The sequence below is a fragment of the Ovis canadensis genome, chromosome 19, assembly GCF_042477335.2.
Source record: "Ovis canadensis isolate MfBH-ARS-UI-01 breed Bighorn chromosome 19, ARS-UI_OviCan_v2, whole genome shotgun sequence".
In the NCBI taxonomy this organism is placed as follows: domain Eukaryota; kingdom Metazoa; phylum Chordata; class Mammalia; order Artiodactyla; family Bovidae; genus Ovis; species Ovis canadensis.
In genome coordinates, this window is record NC_091263.1 from 63,238,626 (window position 1) to 63,251,569 (window position 12,944).

Genomic DNA, 12,944 nt, shown 5'->3' on the forward strand with positions numbered 1-12,944 from the left:
GCAGCCCCAAACTTTCCGTTTTTATCATCAAGTATCAGAGATCTGGGAACAACTGAGTTAAATTATTTTTGTAATTAAGTCCAAAGTAAAGGGATCATCCTGGGTTTCTTGTCTAGTTCAGAGAAATTGATTCCAGCATTAATGCGTTTTTAAATTGAAACACAAACTTACAGCTTGCACAATGGACTTGCTGTGGGCCCCCTGGAGGTTGAGCAGTCTGAGAACCAGCGGGGCTCTTAGAGTCCTGTTCCCGGCCTGGGCACTGGCCTACTGGGCTCACTCCCCACTCCACAGCGGCATATCCATGCACAGGGCAGAAGGCAGAGAGGCCCTCGCCCTGCACAAGGGGACGGCCACCTTCAGTCTCAAGACCCGGACTTTCCTAGGACGCCTACATGGAGACTAGTCACGCAGGTCAGCCTGGCTCTGCTCTGGACGGCAGCGGACTGGAGAGTGTCCGAGGCTGCCAGGGCAGACCTGGGGCCAAAGGAGGGACAGACACAGACAAGTTTAAGGTCTGGCAGAAGTGTGCAACATTACTGTGGGTATGTGCGTGTGGGTGTGATGGCTGCTGTGAATGGGTGACTGTCAGCATGTGTGTTTGTGTGGCAAAAATGTGCGTATGACTGTGTACGTGTGTGAGGGATGGTGGGCGAGCGTGGCAATGGGCTTGTGAATGTGTGTGTCTGAAAGCAAGTATGTGACTGTGTCATAGTGTGTGTGCTGTCCATGCAGAGGCGAAAGCCAAGAGGCCACAGATACAGGTGGGGCAGAGGAGTTTCTGGGTGATAGAGTGGGACTGTGCCCCTTATACACACTTGAACATGTCTAATAAGCCTGCCTATTTTTCATTACCAATAAATCAAAGACTTTTTTTTTTAGACACCACCCAGCTGTCCCCTCCCCAGCCCACCAATCCATGGCATCCTTGGCCCCTGCCTTTCCTCCTGTGCAGCCAGACCGCTGGCCTGTATCCCAGCTGGGAGGGAGGCCTCAAAATGTGGGGTCACCGCCTCCCACAGTTGAGGCCCAGGACAGCCGAGGAGTCCGTGGCTGGGTTGCTGCCAGGACAGCATGGTGCAAACCAAGATCCTGTCCTCCCTGCCCGCGCTGGCCCTGCTCACCGTGCCCCAGGAAGTCATCGGTAGGCAGGAGGGCTTTGCCAGGGACAGGTTTCCTGTTCTGAGACCCTGGCTCCAAGCCCATGTTGATCCACTCGATGGGAGTCCGGCAGTCAAACTCCTCGTTGTCAAACACCTGGGAGGAAACAGCAGGTGCCGGGCAGAGGCAGCTCGCCCTGGAGGCCCCTGTGGGCTGAGCATGCAAGGCTAGAGAAGCCCAAGTAGCCTCCTCCCTGGATGCAGATGCTGATGTCTGGGGACCAGGGGCCCAAGTGCCCCCTCTGCTGCTCACAGGGCTCTGTGAAAGCCTGGCCAAACAAGCTACCCTGAGGTTCAGGCAGAGGGGTGACTGGGGACTCTGAGCAGGCCCTCTCTTCCACTGGCCAGGACCACCCAGCTCAGGATCGGTGGAAGAGGCAGTCCTTGGATCTTCCTGAGCACCCACCCTGACTCAGAAAAGATGGTGATTCAGGTTGTCAGGAGGGTAATGTGCATCGAGATTCCACTCTGTCTCCCCAGACGCACTGCCAGGCCATGGAGAGCAGGGCAGGGAGGTGGGTGAAAACCAGAGCAGGCTGTGCTCTCTCTTTCTCCTCCCTGGACTCCATTTCCCCACAGAACTCCAAAGAGGCTACACCGGTGCCCTCCTCTACCCCAGCTCTCTCCAGCCCAGGGACCCCAGACGCAGTGGTCAAAGGGAACTGAACGCTACCCACAGTCCCCCCGGGCCACTTCTTGGTGCCCGAGGAGGGGTGGGGACAGGACTTATGCACAAAGGCTTCCCCAGTCTCCCAGAGAAGAAGCAGAGAATCAGCATCCCAAGGGTGCTGGGCAGCACCCCACCACCATGCCCCAGCCTAGGACATTGAAACTCCCCCTGCGGAGCATATGTCCTGTTTGACACGCAAGTGCTTGTCATTGCCAAGGGATCCCCCTTTTGAATCTGACCCCTCTGCTCGGGTCCTGCACCCCCATCTCCTGACCATCAGCTCTCCGTGGACGCTGGACTCACCTTCAGTGGGAGATAGATGGGGAAGAGCGGGTCGTGACCCTGCTCAATAGTCTGGGGGTTGCGGGGGTCTGGGTGCCTGGGCATGAGCTTGTCGGAGTCGATGCCCTCGTTGGCCAGCAGCTGCTCAATGTCCAGGCTCAGGTAGAGCTGCTTCCTCCTGCCCGAGGGAGACGGAGGGAGCTCATGACATCTTAGCTCAGGTGAGTCACCCCTTTGGGTGTCAGCAAGGGCCCATGGAGTTGAGGCAGTAAAGGTGGGGCTCAGGGACCCTTCCAGGGCCCTATGCTCTCTGGAACCCATGAGGAAGTGGTGTGGTGGCTGGAGCCGCTCTCCAGGGCCCCAGACACCCTTGCATCCTGCCTGCAGTCCCACCACATTGACTTAAGAGCCACCCTCCTTGATTTCACAGCAAGGAAAGCAACGTGTTTCCACTAAGCAACCAAAGGGCTAGAAGAGCTGATTGGAACACTTGCAACACAGACCCATCTGGGTAACCTCTGCCGTGAGGATGGTCACCTAGCTGCCTACCATCCATCACCCCTTGTGGTGGGCAGATGCCACCTCCCACTGCCGACCCAGCCATACCTCTCAATCTCAATCTTGCGGGGGCACTGGCCCGGCAGCACCATGTAGGGCACCTGCACTTTGGGCTCGTAGGCCTGCAGCGGGAAGTCAGTCTGGGTGAGCAGCTTGGTGGTGGACCCGATGTGCTCGCGCTCCAGGCGCTCCTCGAAGTCCTCAGAAACCTCAAAGGTTCTGACTGCGGGCAGGGGCAGGGGCGGGGACTCAGGCTGGGGCCCGACACCACCAGCACCATGCTGGGCAGGGAACAGGCATGTGGCTTTGGGGCAGGGGGAGTTCAGAGTGGGCCTGAGGCAGGGAGAGGCCAGATGTACTCTGGGAGCCCTGGGGATCCTGAGCCTGGAGGACGAGGGGCTCTGGCAGGCCTGTTTTGGGTCGTGCTCTCCCTGCCCAGAGCCAGTCTGCTCGATCGTTCTCCTCCATGCTGCCAGTGACCCCGGTGCCAGCGGCTTTTGCTCAAGGCAGGTGCTGAATCAAGCTACCCACCAGGATTACAGCTGGACAGGAAGGTGAAGTGGTAGCTCCCTGCATGTCTGGGTGGGTTCCTGCCATCCCCACCTCACAGGCCCTGCCAAGCATCTCGGGGTCTGAATGCCATGCACTCATGGGACTGCTTCCAGACGTAAGGCATCCTGGACACTGTAGGAGAGGGTAGCACCACCACCCTGCCCCCATGGGATCCCCCAAGTCACCAAATGGCCATCCCTCCTCAGACAGGCTTCCGTTCCAGTTCTGAGGGCAGGGGCACTGGGGAGAGAGACCCACTGGTGGGGTGACATTTCAGTTTCCCGGGACTCAAGATGTTAAGTGGGAAGGAGAGTCTCAGGCAAGCCAGAGAGGTGGGGAGGGGGTGTGGGGAAAAGCTTCGGGGGACGAGCCACCTTTCCCAGGGCTGGGTGGAGGGGGGCCTTTGGAGTGCTCAGTGATGGCCCCCAACCACTCCCCTGGGAGGCCCTAGTAACCCCCTCCCTGGGCCTCACATCTCTGGGGTCAAGATGCAGCCACATTGCAGGAGGGTCCACCTTGGGTGTACCCACTCTACAGGCTCTACAGAAGCTTCCAGAGGCTGAGCAGGGGCCATCCTCCGGCAGGAAGTCGGCTCTTTTATCAGAGCTGTTGGGTGCTGAGGGAACCCCACGCTATCAAAAAGCCCTGGACCGGAGGCAGCTTTCAGATCCCTATTCATTTGCTCTTGAGCCTGTGGGTCCGTAACACACTCCACCCCCAAATCCTGAGCATATGGGCCTGCATCTCAGGAGCCAAAGAGGAGCCAGGATGAGGACAGCAAAGCCCAGCCCACGCCCCTGACCCCGCCCCTGCAGGCCCAGAGCGCTAGGCATCTTCCTAGGCCTCCACACAGCCTTCTGCCAAGAACCCTGACTGCCTGTGACCCTTCGGGGCTGCTCTCCTCATGTGGGTGGGGACACAAAGCTGCTGACTACCCCTTCTCCCATCCCTGTCCCCGCCATGGATGGTGGGAGCACCATTTCCAGTCCCCCGCAGCCCTTGATCTGTCTGTAACCATTTTCTAGGCCACACATACTTGTAAAACTGCTGACAGCAGTAGGCTGCGTCCTCAGATCACTGCACAGAGGCATATACATGTGATGTTTCCTCTGCCACCTCTGGGGAGTCACAGACCACCCCCCTCAAGGGCCTGTGGGTCCCAAGAAGGCGAGTCTGGACAGTGCCAGCACACAGCCAGGCCTCTCCTGGGGGTAGAGACGAAGGGCAGACAGCCGGGACACTGGAGGACCTGGGCCTGATCGAAGGGGGTGTCCTGCCTGCTGGCTAGTCAGGAGGGTCCCCACCCAATTCCTCACTGCCTTTCAGGGCCCCTCCCTGCTCACTGCCTCTCTTGGAGCCACCCTCTGCTCCCTTCTGCCACTGGGGGCTGCCCTGCACCCTGCAGGCCTGTCCCAGGCCTTACAAGACTCATCACGCAGCCTGAGAGGAGCATCCTTCTTCCCCTCCCCAGCAGTGACCTTCCCGGCACCTTCCTGCTCCAAGCCCTGTTTCTGGTACTGTGGCCTGAGCTGGATAACAGCTCAGACACAATCTTGAACTCCTCCAAGCCCGTGTTCCAGGGGAGGCAAGAAATATACCTGTCAATTTCCCACTGTCCCCAACCAGGCTGAGAGAAATGAGGCTCCAGACCTCAGCAGCCCCAGTGCATCTGGGTACCCTTGCCACACAGAGCTCTGCCGAGAGTAATGACTAAGCAACTGTGCTTCACTGAGCACTCACCACGAGCGGGGCCCTTGCAAAGCACCTTGTATCTTATTATCCCCATTTTAACAGTGGGGGAAATTGAGACCCTCAGCCAAGAGCAGACAATCTCCCTCAGGCCAGAGGCCCTGCTTTTGAAGGCACCCACCCACCCAGCCCCGCTGTGGGGCTGGAAGGTCACTGACCTTCTGGGGTGAACTTGTCAAGGTCGGCCTGCCACAGGAGGTCCAGGTTTGTGCAGGGGCCATGACACACTTCCTGAAACCAAACCCCACAGCCTTGAGGGAGCGTAAACATCCTGAGGACAGGCAGGCTCTGGAAGGACCCCCAAGGCCAAGTGTCTTCCCTGAGCCCACTAGGCTGCCCTCCAGGGGCTCAGGGACAGGGATGGGAAAGAATCAATGGAGAGGAATTTGCACAATTCCTCATTCAGAGGCCAAAGTGGGTGACAAGCTATGGACACCTGGGACACCCTGGCCCAACCCCACTCGGGTCATGCGCAGGCCCCCTCCTCTCTCTGAGAACAGTCCTGGTGTGTGTCCAGGGGCTGGGCCACAAGACAGAGGTCCTCTGCCTAAAAGCATCCTAAGGCTGTACGGGACCCACGGGGCTCATTTCACCCTTCCCTAGTTATATCCTTCCCTTCTCCGTCCTCCCCCGCCCTCCATCTCTCTACTCCTCTGCCTGGGCCATGGCCTGTCAGGGATCTCCAATCTTTGTACCCTCTGTTCCCCCTGCCTGGAACACCCTCCAGACCCCATCCTACCCAGCAAATTCATACCTATCTTGTAGATCCAAGCGATACACGACCCCGTCCCAGGATCCCCTCCCCAGCCAGAGTTGGGGGCAGGGGTGGGGAAGTATTTCCCCACCAACCCACTGCCCCATGACACTGGCATACGGATGACAGTCCTCGTGTGCTGTCACCAGGGATGGATGGGCAGATGGGTGGGTGGGTAGAAAACTGCTAGACTGATAGGCACATGGATGCATGGACGAAAGGAAGAAAGGGCAAATGGAACCCACAAGGAAGGTTCAGGCTTGGTCAGGGCACGGCTACCACACTCACCCCAAGTTTATCCAAGCTTCCGGGGCTGAGGATGTCAGAGTAGAACCCACGCTGCTTCATCAGGGGGTACTTCTTGTCAGTGCCTGTCAGGGGCAACTTCCGGGGCTGCCCCAAGTCTGAGGACATGGGTGGGGTCACGGACAGGGGTAAAGGTGGGGTCTTAGGCTCAGGGCTTGGAGGAGGTTTCTGTGACCCAGAATCTGGTCCCTGAAGAATCCTCCCCAGGTCACGCTCCAGGTCTTTCAGATTGCACTCGGGGCCCGCGGAGGTCCATCTGCACTCTTGGCCCTGAGAGGCCCTTCCTGGGCTGTAGCCTTCTCTGTTAGGTTGCTCCATGCTGCTTTCTCAGGGTGATATCCCAGCCAGAGTTCCTAGGACAAGATACTGATGTCCATTGGGAACGCATGTAAGAATTAAAGATTTTAAAATTAAAAAAAATTAAAAAATTAAAAAAAAAAAAGATACTGACGTCCACTGGGCCCTGGTCAGCCTCAGCTCAGCTCCCAGGGCCACCAGAGTATAGGGATGTCTAGTCGGCCACCCTAAAACATGCCCCAGCCCCAGGCATGGAGAACAGAGAGGAACACTCTCCTAATCCGAGTATTACTCAACCGCAAAAAAAAAAAAAAAAAAGCCATGTATAGAAACACGGATAGACCTAGAGATTATCATCTAAGTGATGTAAGTCAGACAGAGAAAGACAGATACCAGGTGGTGTCACTTACATGTGGAGCCTAAAATACGGCACCAGTGAACCTCTCTGAAACAGAAGCAGACTCAAAACATAAAGATCAGGCTTGTGGTTGCCAGGGGTTGGGGGTAGGGCTGGAGGGAGCAGGATGGACTGGGAGTCAGGGGCTGGTAGATGCAAACTACTGCCTACGGGATAAACGGACAATAAGGTAATACTGTATAGCACAGGGAACTAGATCCAATCTCCTGAAAACGTGAAGTGAAGGTCGCTCAGTCGTGTCCGACTCCTTGCAACCCCGTGGATTATACAGTCCATGGAATTCTCCAGGCCAGAATACTGGAGTGGGTAGCCTTTCCCATCTCCGGGGGATCTTCCCAACCCAAGGATTGAACCCAGGTCTCCTGCATTGCAGGTGGATTCTTTACCAGCTGCGCCACAAGGGAACCCCAAGAATACTGGAGTGGGTAGCCTATCTCTTCTCCAGTGGATCCAATCCCTTAGGATAAACCATAACAGAAAAGAATTTCTTTTTAATGGCTACATGTATATAAATATAAGCCATTTTTAAAAATGGCTGTATGTATATGAGTCACTTGCTGTACAGCAGAGATTGGCACAACATTGTAAATAAACTATACTCAATTAAAAAAAAACTTTTTTTTTTTAAAGGCAGTCAGTCTACAATTATCTCAATAGAAATGTCAATTTAAAGGAGGGCATCTCAACAAAAAGAAACAGAGGCCTGGCCCAAATAAGGCCCCCCCTCCCACTGCCCAGTCCCATCTCCCACCTGCTGCCTGCAGGAGCTGTGGGACAGGCCTCTCTTTCAGCTGTGTGTTTGGTGCTCCGTTATCTCCATTTTAGCCTGGTAGGACTGGCCGGTGCAGGCCCCTATTAGTTCATGGCAGGGGAATCTTGCCTGGCCTGACCCAAAGGGTGGGGCGGGCAGCCAGACTGTCTGGGGCAAGGCTACCCAGCAGTGTCAAAGCATCCTGCAGCTGCTGGAGTCCATTTCTAAGAAGGGGGTGGTGAGTTGGCAAGACCACTTGAAGGCACAGGAAGTGCAGATGGTGCTCTGGCAAGAAGCCCCACACTGCGAGGCCAAAGGCCAATCAGCTTTCCATCAGTCAAGCACATCCCACCAGAACTCTGCGCCCTGAATCTACTCCCTGGTGGCCAGCCATCCCCTGGGGCAGGTGCTGAAAATGACACTGAATCTGGCCCACCTGTCTGACTGTCACCAGCCCTTCCCAGAGCATCCTGAAGACAAAGGACCCACTGGGGCTCGGCCCCATCATGGCTGCAAATCCACAGGTATCTGCTTCATCTTTGAACAAAATCACCAAACAGAAAGAGCATGCCTTCGAGAGGCTAGGCCAAAGCCCCACACAAAGGCATTCCATTCCCTAGTCTCCCTGGTTCTCAGGTAGGCTTGAACATGTGTGGCTGTTTCCTGGTGTGTTACAAGACTGACAAACCTAACAGGTGCAGAAGCGTCCAGGAAGCTGCAGTGTTGCTGGGGGCAAAAGGAGCCAGTGACGGGTGCACGTGCTGCCCCTGGGGCCTTTTCCCTCTGAGCAGGCTGGCAGTGGGGCGTGCATTCAGGCATGTCCCAAGACGGAAGATGGGAGAGAGGTGCAGACTCAGAATCCTGTTTCCCCTCCATCCCTCGGCCCCACACAAGGATCGATGGATCCCTTCCAACCTCACCCAGCTCTGGACACCTGGACTTTGCCAGTGTGCACAGGACCAGTGACAGACAGACAGGCAGGCAGACAGAAGGACCCCTGCCTCCTGTCACCGCCTCAGAGGTGACAGCAGCCTGCACATGGGAATGGGTGTGGCTGGTAAGAGAGAGGACATGGTCTCCAGCAAGGCCTCTGCTGGGCACCCTCTCATGTGTGTGAGGGAACCGGCCGGGAGGAGGGCGAGGCGATCCTGGAAGGTGCAGTGCTGGGAATGGTGACTGGCACTGGGAGTTTAGATGTAGTTCACACATTATCTTGTTTAAATCTCTGAGGTGGAAACTGAGACTATTCTCAATCCTCAGAGATTCAAAGGTGGGAAAAACGAGGCTCAGGAAGGGTAAGTGACCTGCTCAAAAGGCACTACTGGAATGTGAACACAAGTTACTGTTTCTCCAGGAACATTACCTGGGAGCCCTGCTGGTGTGAGTCAGAGGAGGCTTCGGGCTGGATTCACAGACATTCAACCTGTGTGACCTGACCACCTGCTGGGCACTCGGCTAGACGGACACAGATGAACAAGGGACAGCTACTACTAGAATCACCAATCCACAAAAGGAAACTAAGGTCCATAGAAGTTAAGAAACTCGGAAAAGGCACACAGCCCAGAAGTGGCAGAACCATAATAGAAACTGAGGTCTCCACCTCTGGCTAGCCTAAAGATCCTTGTCCTTGGCTTCACAACAGTGGTTCTCAAACTGTGTGCCAAGGAGCCCTGAGGTTCAGCAAGGTGAGTGCCTAAGCACGAGAGCTTCTGAGCCACCCACCCCTGAGCCACCCACCCCTGAGCCACCCACCCCTGAGCCACCCATCCCTGAGCCACCCAACAAGGACCCTGCGCCTTTATCGGTTTCACATATTAGCGTTCCGTTCAAGCTCAAACGCAACAATTCTCAGGTAGCACTCATCTCTGGAACCTCAGCACCTAGCAAGGGACTAGCATGGGCTTGGCACACGGCAGGTGCCTAGAAAGCATTTGGTGAGTAATTGTGCGAAGGACTGAATGAATGGGGAAAGTAAGGGAGGACGTTGATCGCTGTAAGCCCTGTGAGACAGCTGCAGCAGCACTCTGCCAACTTACAGATGAGACGCTGAGGACCAAGAAGACTGGACAGTGGTCAGGCTCAGGAGAGGGACTGGATGACCGATGAGGACCAGAAACCTGGCTCTTTTCCTCATGGGAAAGGAGGAGGAGGGGGCTACACTCTCAGCATGGGGGTGGAGCAAAAACAAAAAAATTTTAGAAGTGGTCTCGTCAGTATGGAGCTTATCTACAAGATTGTTTAAAAGCGTGCCCCACAGCCTTGCCACTGTCCGAAGACAAGAAACCGCTTTCAGGCTCGTGGGCAGGGATGTGAACCCTGAGCCAGGAGGGCGTCCTCCTTGCTGTACCCTTGCCCCCCGCGCCTTATTGAGGTCCCCCTGCAGGTGTTGGCCCTGCCATCCCTCAGACCCACCGACCTACCGACCTACTGGCTCCACCGCAAACGGTGTGGGGTCCGGCTGCCTGTCTCTATGGAGAGACGCTGGGTCCGTTGCTAAGGGGCGGGACCATCCGGGAAGGCTGGCGGGAGCTTCCGTCAGTAAACCTCCGCAGGTCTGCACTGGTGCCCCCTACACAACGCCGGACTTGGTTCCTCCCGCCCAGACTCTCGCAGCTCATCCACCCTGGACTGGGCCACCTCCGGGAGGCTGGATGGGGGTCGTCGGGAAAGCATCGGCGTCTAGGTTCTCAAATCCAGCCTCCATTATTGATCTCCCCTCCCAGACTTTTCTAGAGAAAGAGACAAAATGGCCAAAAGCTGTTTTCAAAGTGTGAACAACAACTCTAAAGGGTCCACTCTGAATTCTGGTTAAAAAAAGAAAAAAACAAAAAACCCAAGTTATGCAAATAACATGGGAAGAATAATTGGGGAAATTTACAAACTGAAATTTGTATGTAAGTCACAGATGTCAGAATGATGGTCAGTTCACTGTGGGAAAAGGTTGTTTCTGGTCCCCCACCACCACACAAGACTCAGCTTAAACACACACACACCCCTAGAGACTCAACTTAAACACACACATACCCACCTGCAACTCCACCTCAGCCCTCCTCCGGGTGGGCAGTGGATGTGCCCAATACTGAGAATTTGGGGATCTGAAGATATATAGATGCCCTCTGTACCCACCAGTCTTTCCATTTTTCTATAAGAACATGTGGATTACAAACCAAAGACAATGTAAAAAATAACTCCTCCTCAACCTGAGAATCCCTGCCCGGAGCCTTCTCAGAACTGGCTGCATTTCATAGATGGGAAAACAGGCTTGATAAGACAGGTTAGTATTGGGAGGGGGGAGCATGGTAGGACGTGATGCTCATTATGTATGCAAATACCCGATTTTATTTGATGTTGTGGTAATGCTGACTTGGTGCCAGGCCTGTGCTGGGGACTAAGTATCCAGATTTGAACTGTACCCTGCCCCTGCCATAAAATGTCTACTTAGTGGGAGAGAGCCAGAGAGACCAGGTCACAAAGAACCCCAGAAGCAGGGTTAAAGCTGTGACTAGAGACAATGTCAGGTAGCGCTAGTGGTAAAGAACCTGCCTGCCAGTGCAGGACGCAGGCTTAATCCCTGGGTCAGGAATATCCCCTGGAGGAGGGCATGGCAACCCATTCCACTATTCTTGTCTGGAGAATCCCAAGGACAAAAGAGCCTGGCAGGCTACAATCCATAGGGTCACAAGGAGTCGGACACAACTGAAGCAACTCAGCACACACATGCTGAGACAGTAACTCAGACTTTGCAATGATGTCTGCTTCCTCTGTCCAGAACATCTCTCTCCACCAACTCCTATGCCTGGCCAACTCTTATAGATCCTTCAAGACCCAATGCTGATAAAACCTTTCCTGAGCAGGAACAATGGTTTACTTTGCTTTTCTTGTTGGCATTCACACAAGAGATACTTGGTGACCATTGCAGAAAGAAGGAAAGAATGAGGGGGATTGAAAGCAAGAATAGCCACAGCTTTTCGAGGGGACAGAGACCCCCAGCCCTGTTTTGGGCAGCCTGGCTCCTCAGTAAGGCTAGGGCTAAGCTGTGTACCCCACTCTAGCTTGTGGAGAGGCACCTGCTTCTCCTCTTTTGCCTGCCACTTCCTGCACTGGGTACAGCTTTCCAAAAAGCTGCAGTACCCATCCTGTTGCCAGGGCAACATCAGCCCATGGTGGGACGTCAGGGATGACAGGGGCAGAGCACTAATCCTGGAAAGTTGCCAAGCAACACAGCAGGTTGGTGACATCATAGGGGACACTGTTTCTGGACGGATGGACAAGCCACTGCAGAAAGGGTCCACTCTCAGGAGATCTAGCTCACAAAGTCACTCACCCTCTACTACGCAATGGTTTTGGCTATATCCCTCAACTGGAGGTGGGCTTGAGTGAGGGGAGCAGGGAGTGATGCTTTCCCCAGCAGCCCTGCCAGCTCCACCTTGCCCCTCTGCAGGGGTGGGCAGTGGATGTGACGGCCCCCTTCCTTGGCAGGGGACTGTGGGTCAGTCCCTGCCCTGCAAGGTCTCAGGTGCCTACCCTCAAATGCCATCTTCTCCAGTGGCAGGGCCTGGGTTCAGCCTTTGATCTTCCTGTCCTGTCCTAGAAGCCACTGTGTCCACTCGTTCCCTAGGAGAGAAGCAAGGAGCTGAGCCATGACCCCACCCTGGGCTCCTGCCCTTTTTGTGGTGGGAGGGCAGGCTTTCGCCCTATTATATGGGTTGGAAGGGAAGCCAGCCTTGCTCTTATTGAAACGGGGAGAGGCTGGGGTCCTGAAAGAGTTGCAAGGTGGGGCTTGGGCAGGTTGCTTAGGGCACCCTGGCCTAAGCCCATGCCTTTGGGCCAGGGGTTTGAGGAGCACGGCCTGCCTGGGCACCCCCCTTCCCCTGTGCCTTCCTGCTGGCAGTACTGAGGCCGGGAGGAATGCTTCAGTAGCTGCAGAGATGAAAGCCTTGTGTGAATGGGCAGCAAAATGGGCCCTTCACATGGCCAACCAGCTAGAACAGAGGGCGACAGGCACTCAGACAGGGTGCCTGGGGCTACCTGCTCTCCACCTGCCCCCAGCTGACCTCTTGTACCCCAGGATGTCTCTCTGGTTTGCTTGGCCAGGAGCTCTGAGCTGACGCCAAGAGAAACTAAGTCACAGGCATGGAGGGAATCAGAGAGATGGCTCAGCTTCGTCCCGGGCCTCCCCACTCTGCCACTGGCCAGCTGGCCTCGGCAGCTCTCACCAGCATTTTCTCTGATGAATAAAAATGAAGACAAATTAATTCTCCTTTCATCCACATGGTCAGCCTGACAGACAATACCGTGAAAGCCCAGAGCTCAGGGAGGAATGGAAAGGAGTTCTGGGGGGGCTGGAGGAGTGAGGACCACTCGGTCACGAATGCTCAGCTCCCAGTCCAAAGCTTCTCCCACCTATATCCATGTGGCGCTTCCCAGACACAACCTCCTTCTTTGGG

General features: G+C 55.4%; 1 protein-coding gene across 1 annotated transcript in view; it reads right to left on the reverse strand.

Moving 5' to 3' along the window:
* Window positions 1-9,961, reverse strand: part of DNAH1 (dynein axonemal heavy chain 1) — an 82,403-nt gene extending 72,442 nt beyond the window's left edge. The window contains exons 1-6 of the mRNA XM_069561090.1: window positions 9,922-9,961; window positions 6,014-6,397; window positions 5,130-5,202; window positions 2,719-2,893; window positions 2,134-2,290; window positions 1,125-1,257 (exon numbers count right to left, since the gene is read on the reverse strand). Of these exons, the coding sequence (XP_069417191.1) occupies window positions 1,125-1,257; window positions 2,134-2,290; window positions 2,719-2,893; window positions 5,130-5,202; window positions 6,014-6,349 (874 nt within the window). The 5' untranslated portion in view covers window positions 6,350-6,397; window positions 9,922-9,961. The remainder of the gene's footprint in view (window positions 1-1,124; window positions 1,258-2,133; window positions 2,291-2,718; window positions 2,894-5,129; window positions 5,203-6,013; window positions 6,398-9,921) is intronic.
* Window positions 9,962-12,944: the final 2,983 nt, after the last annotated feature.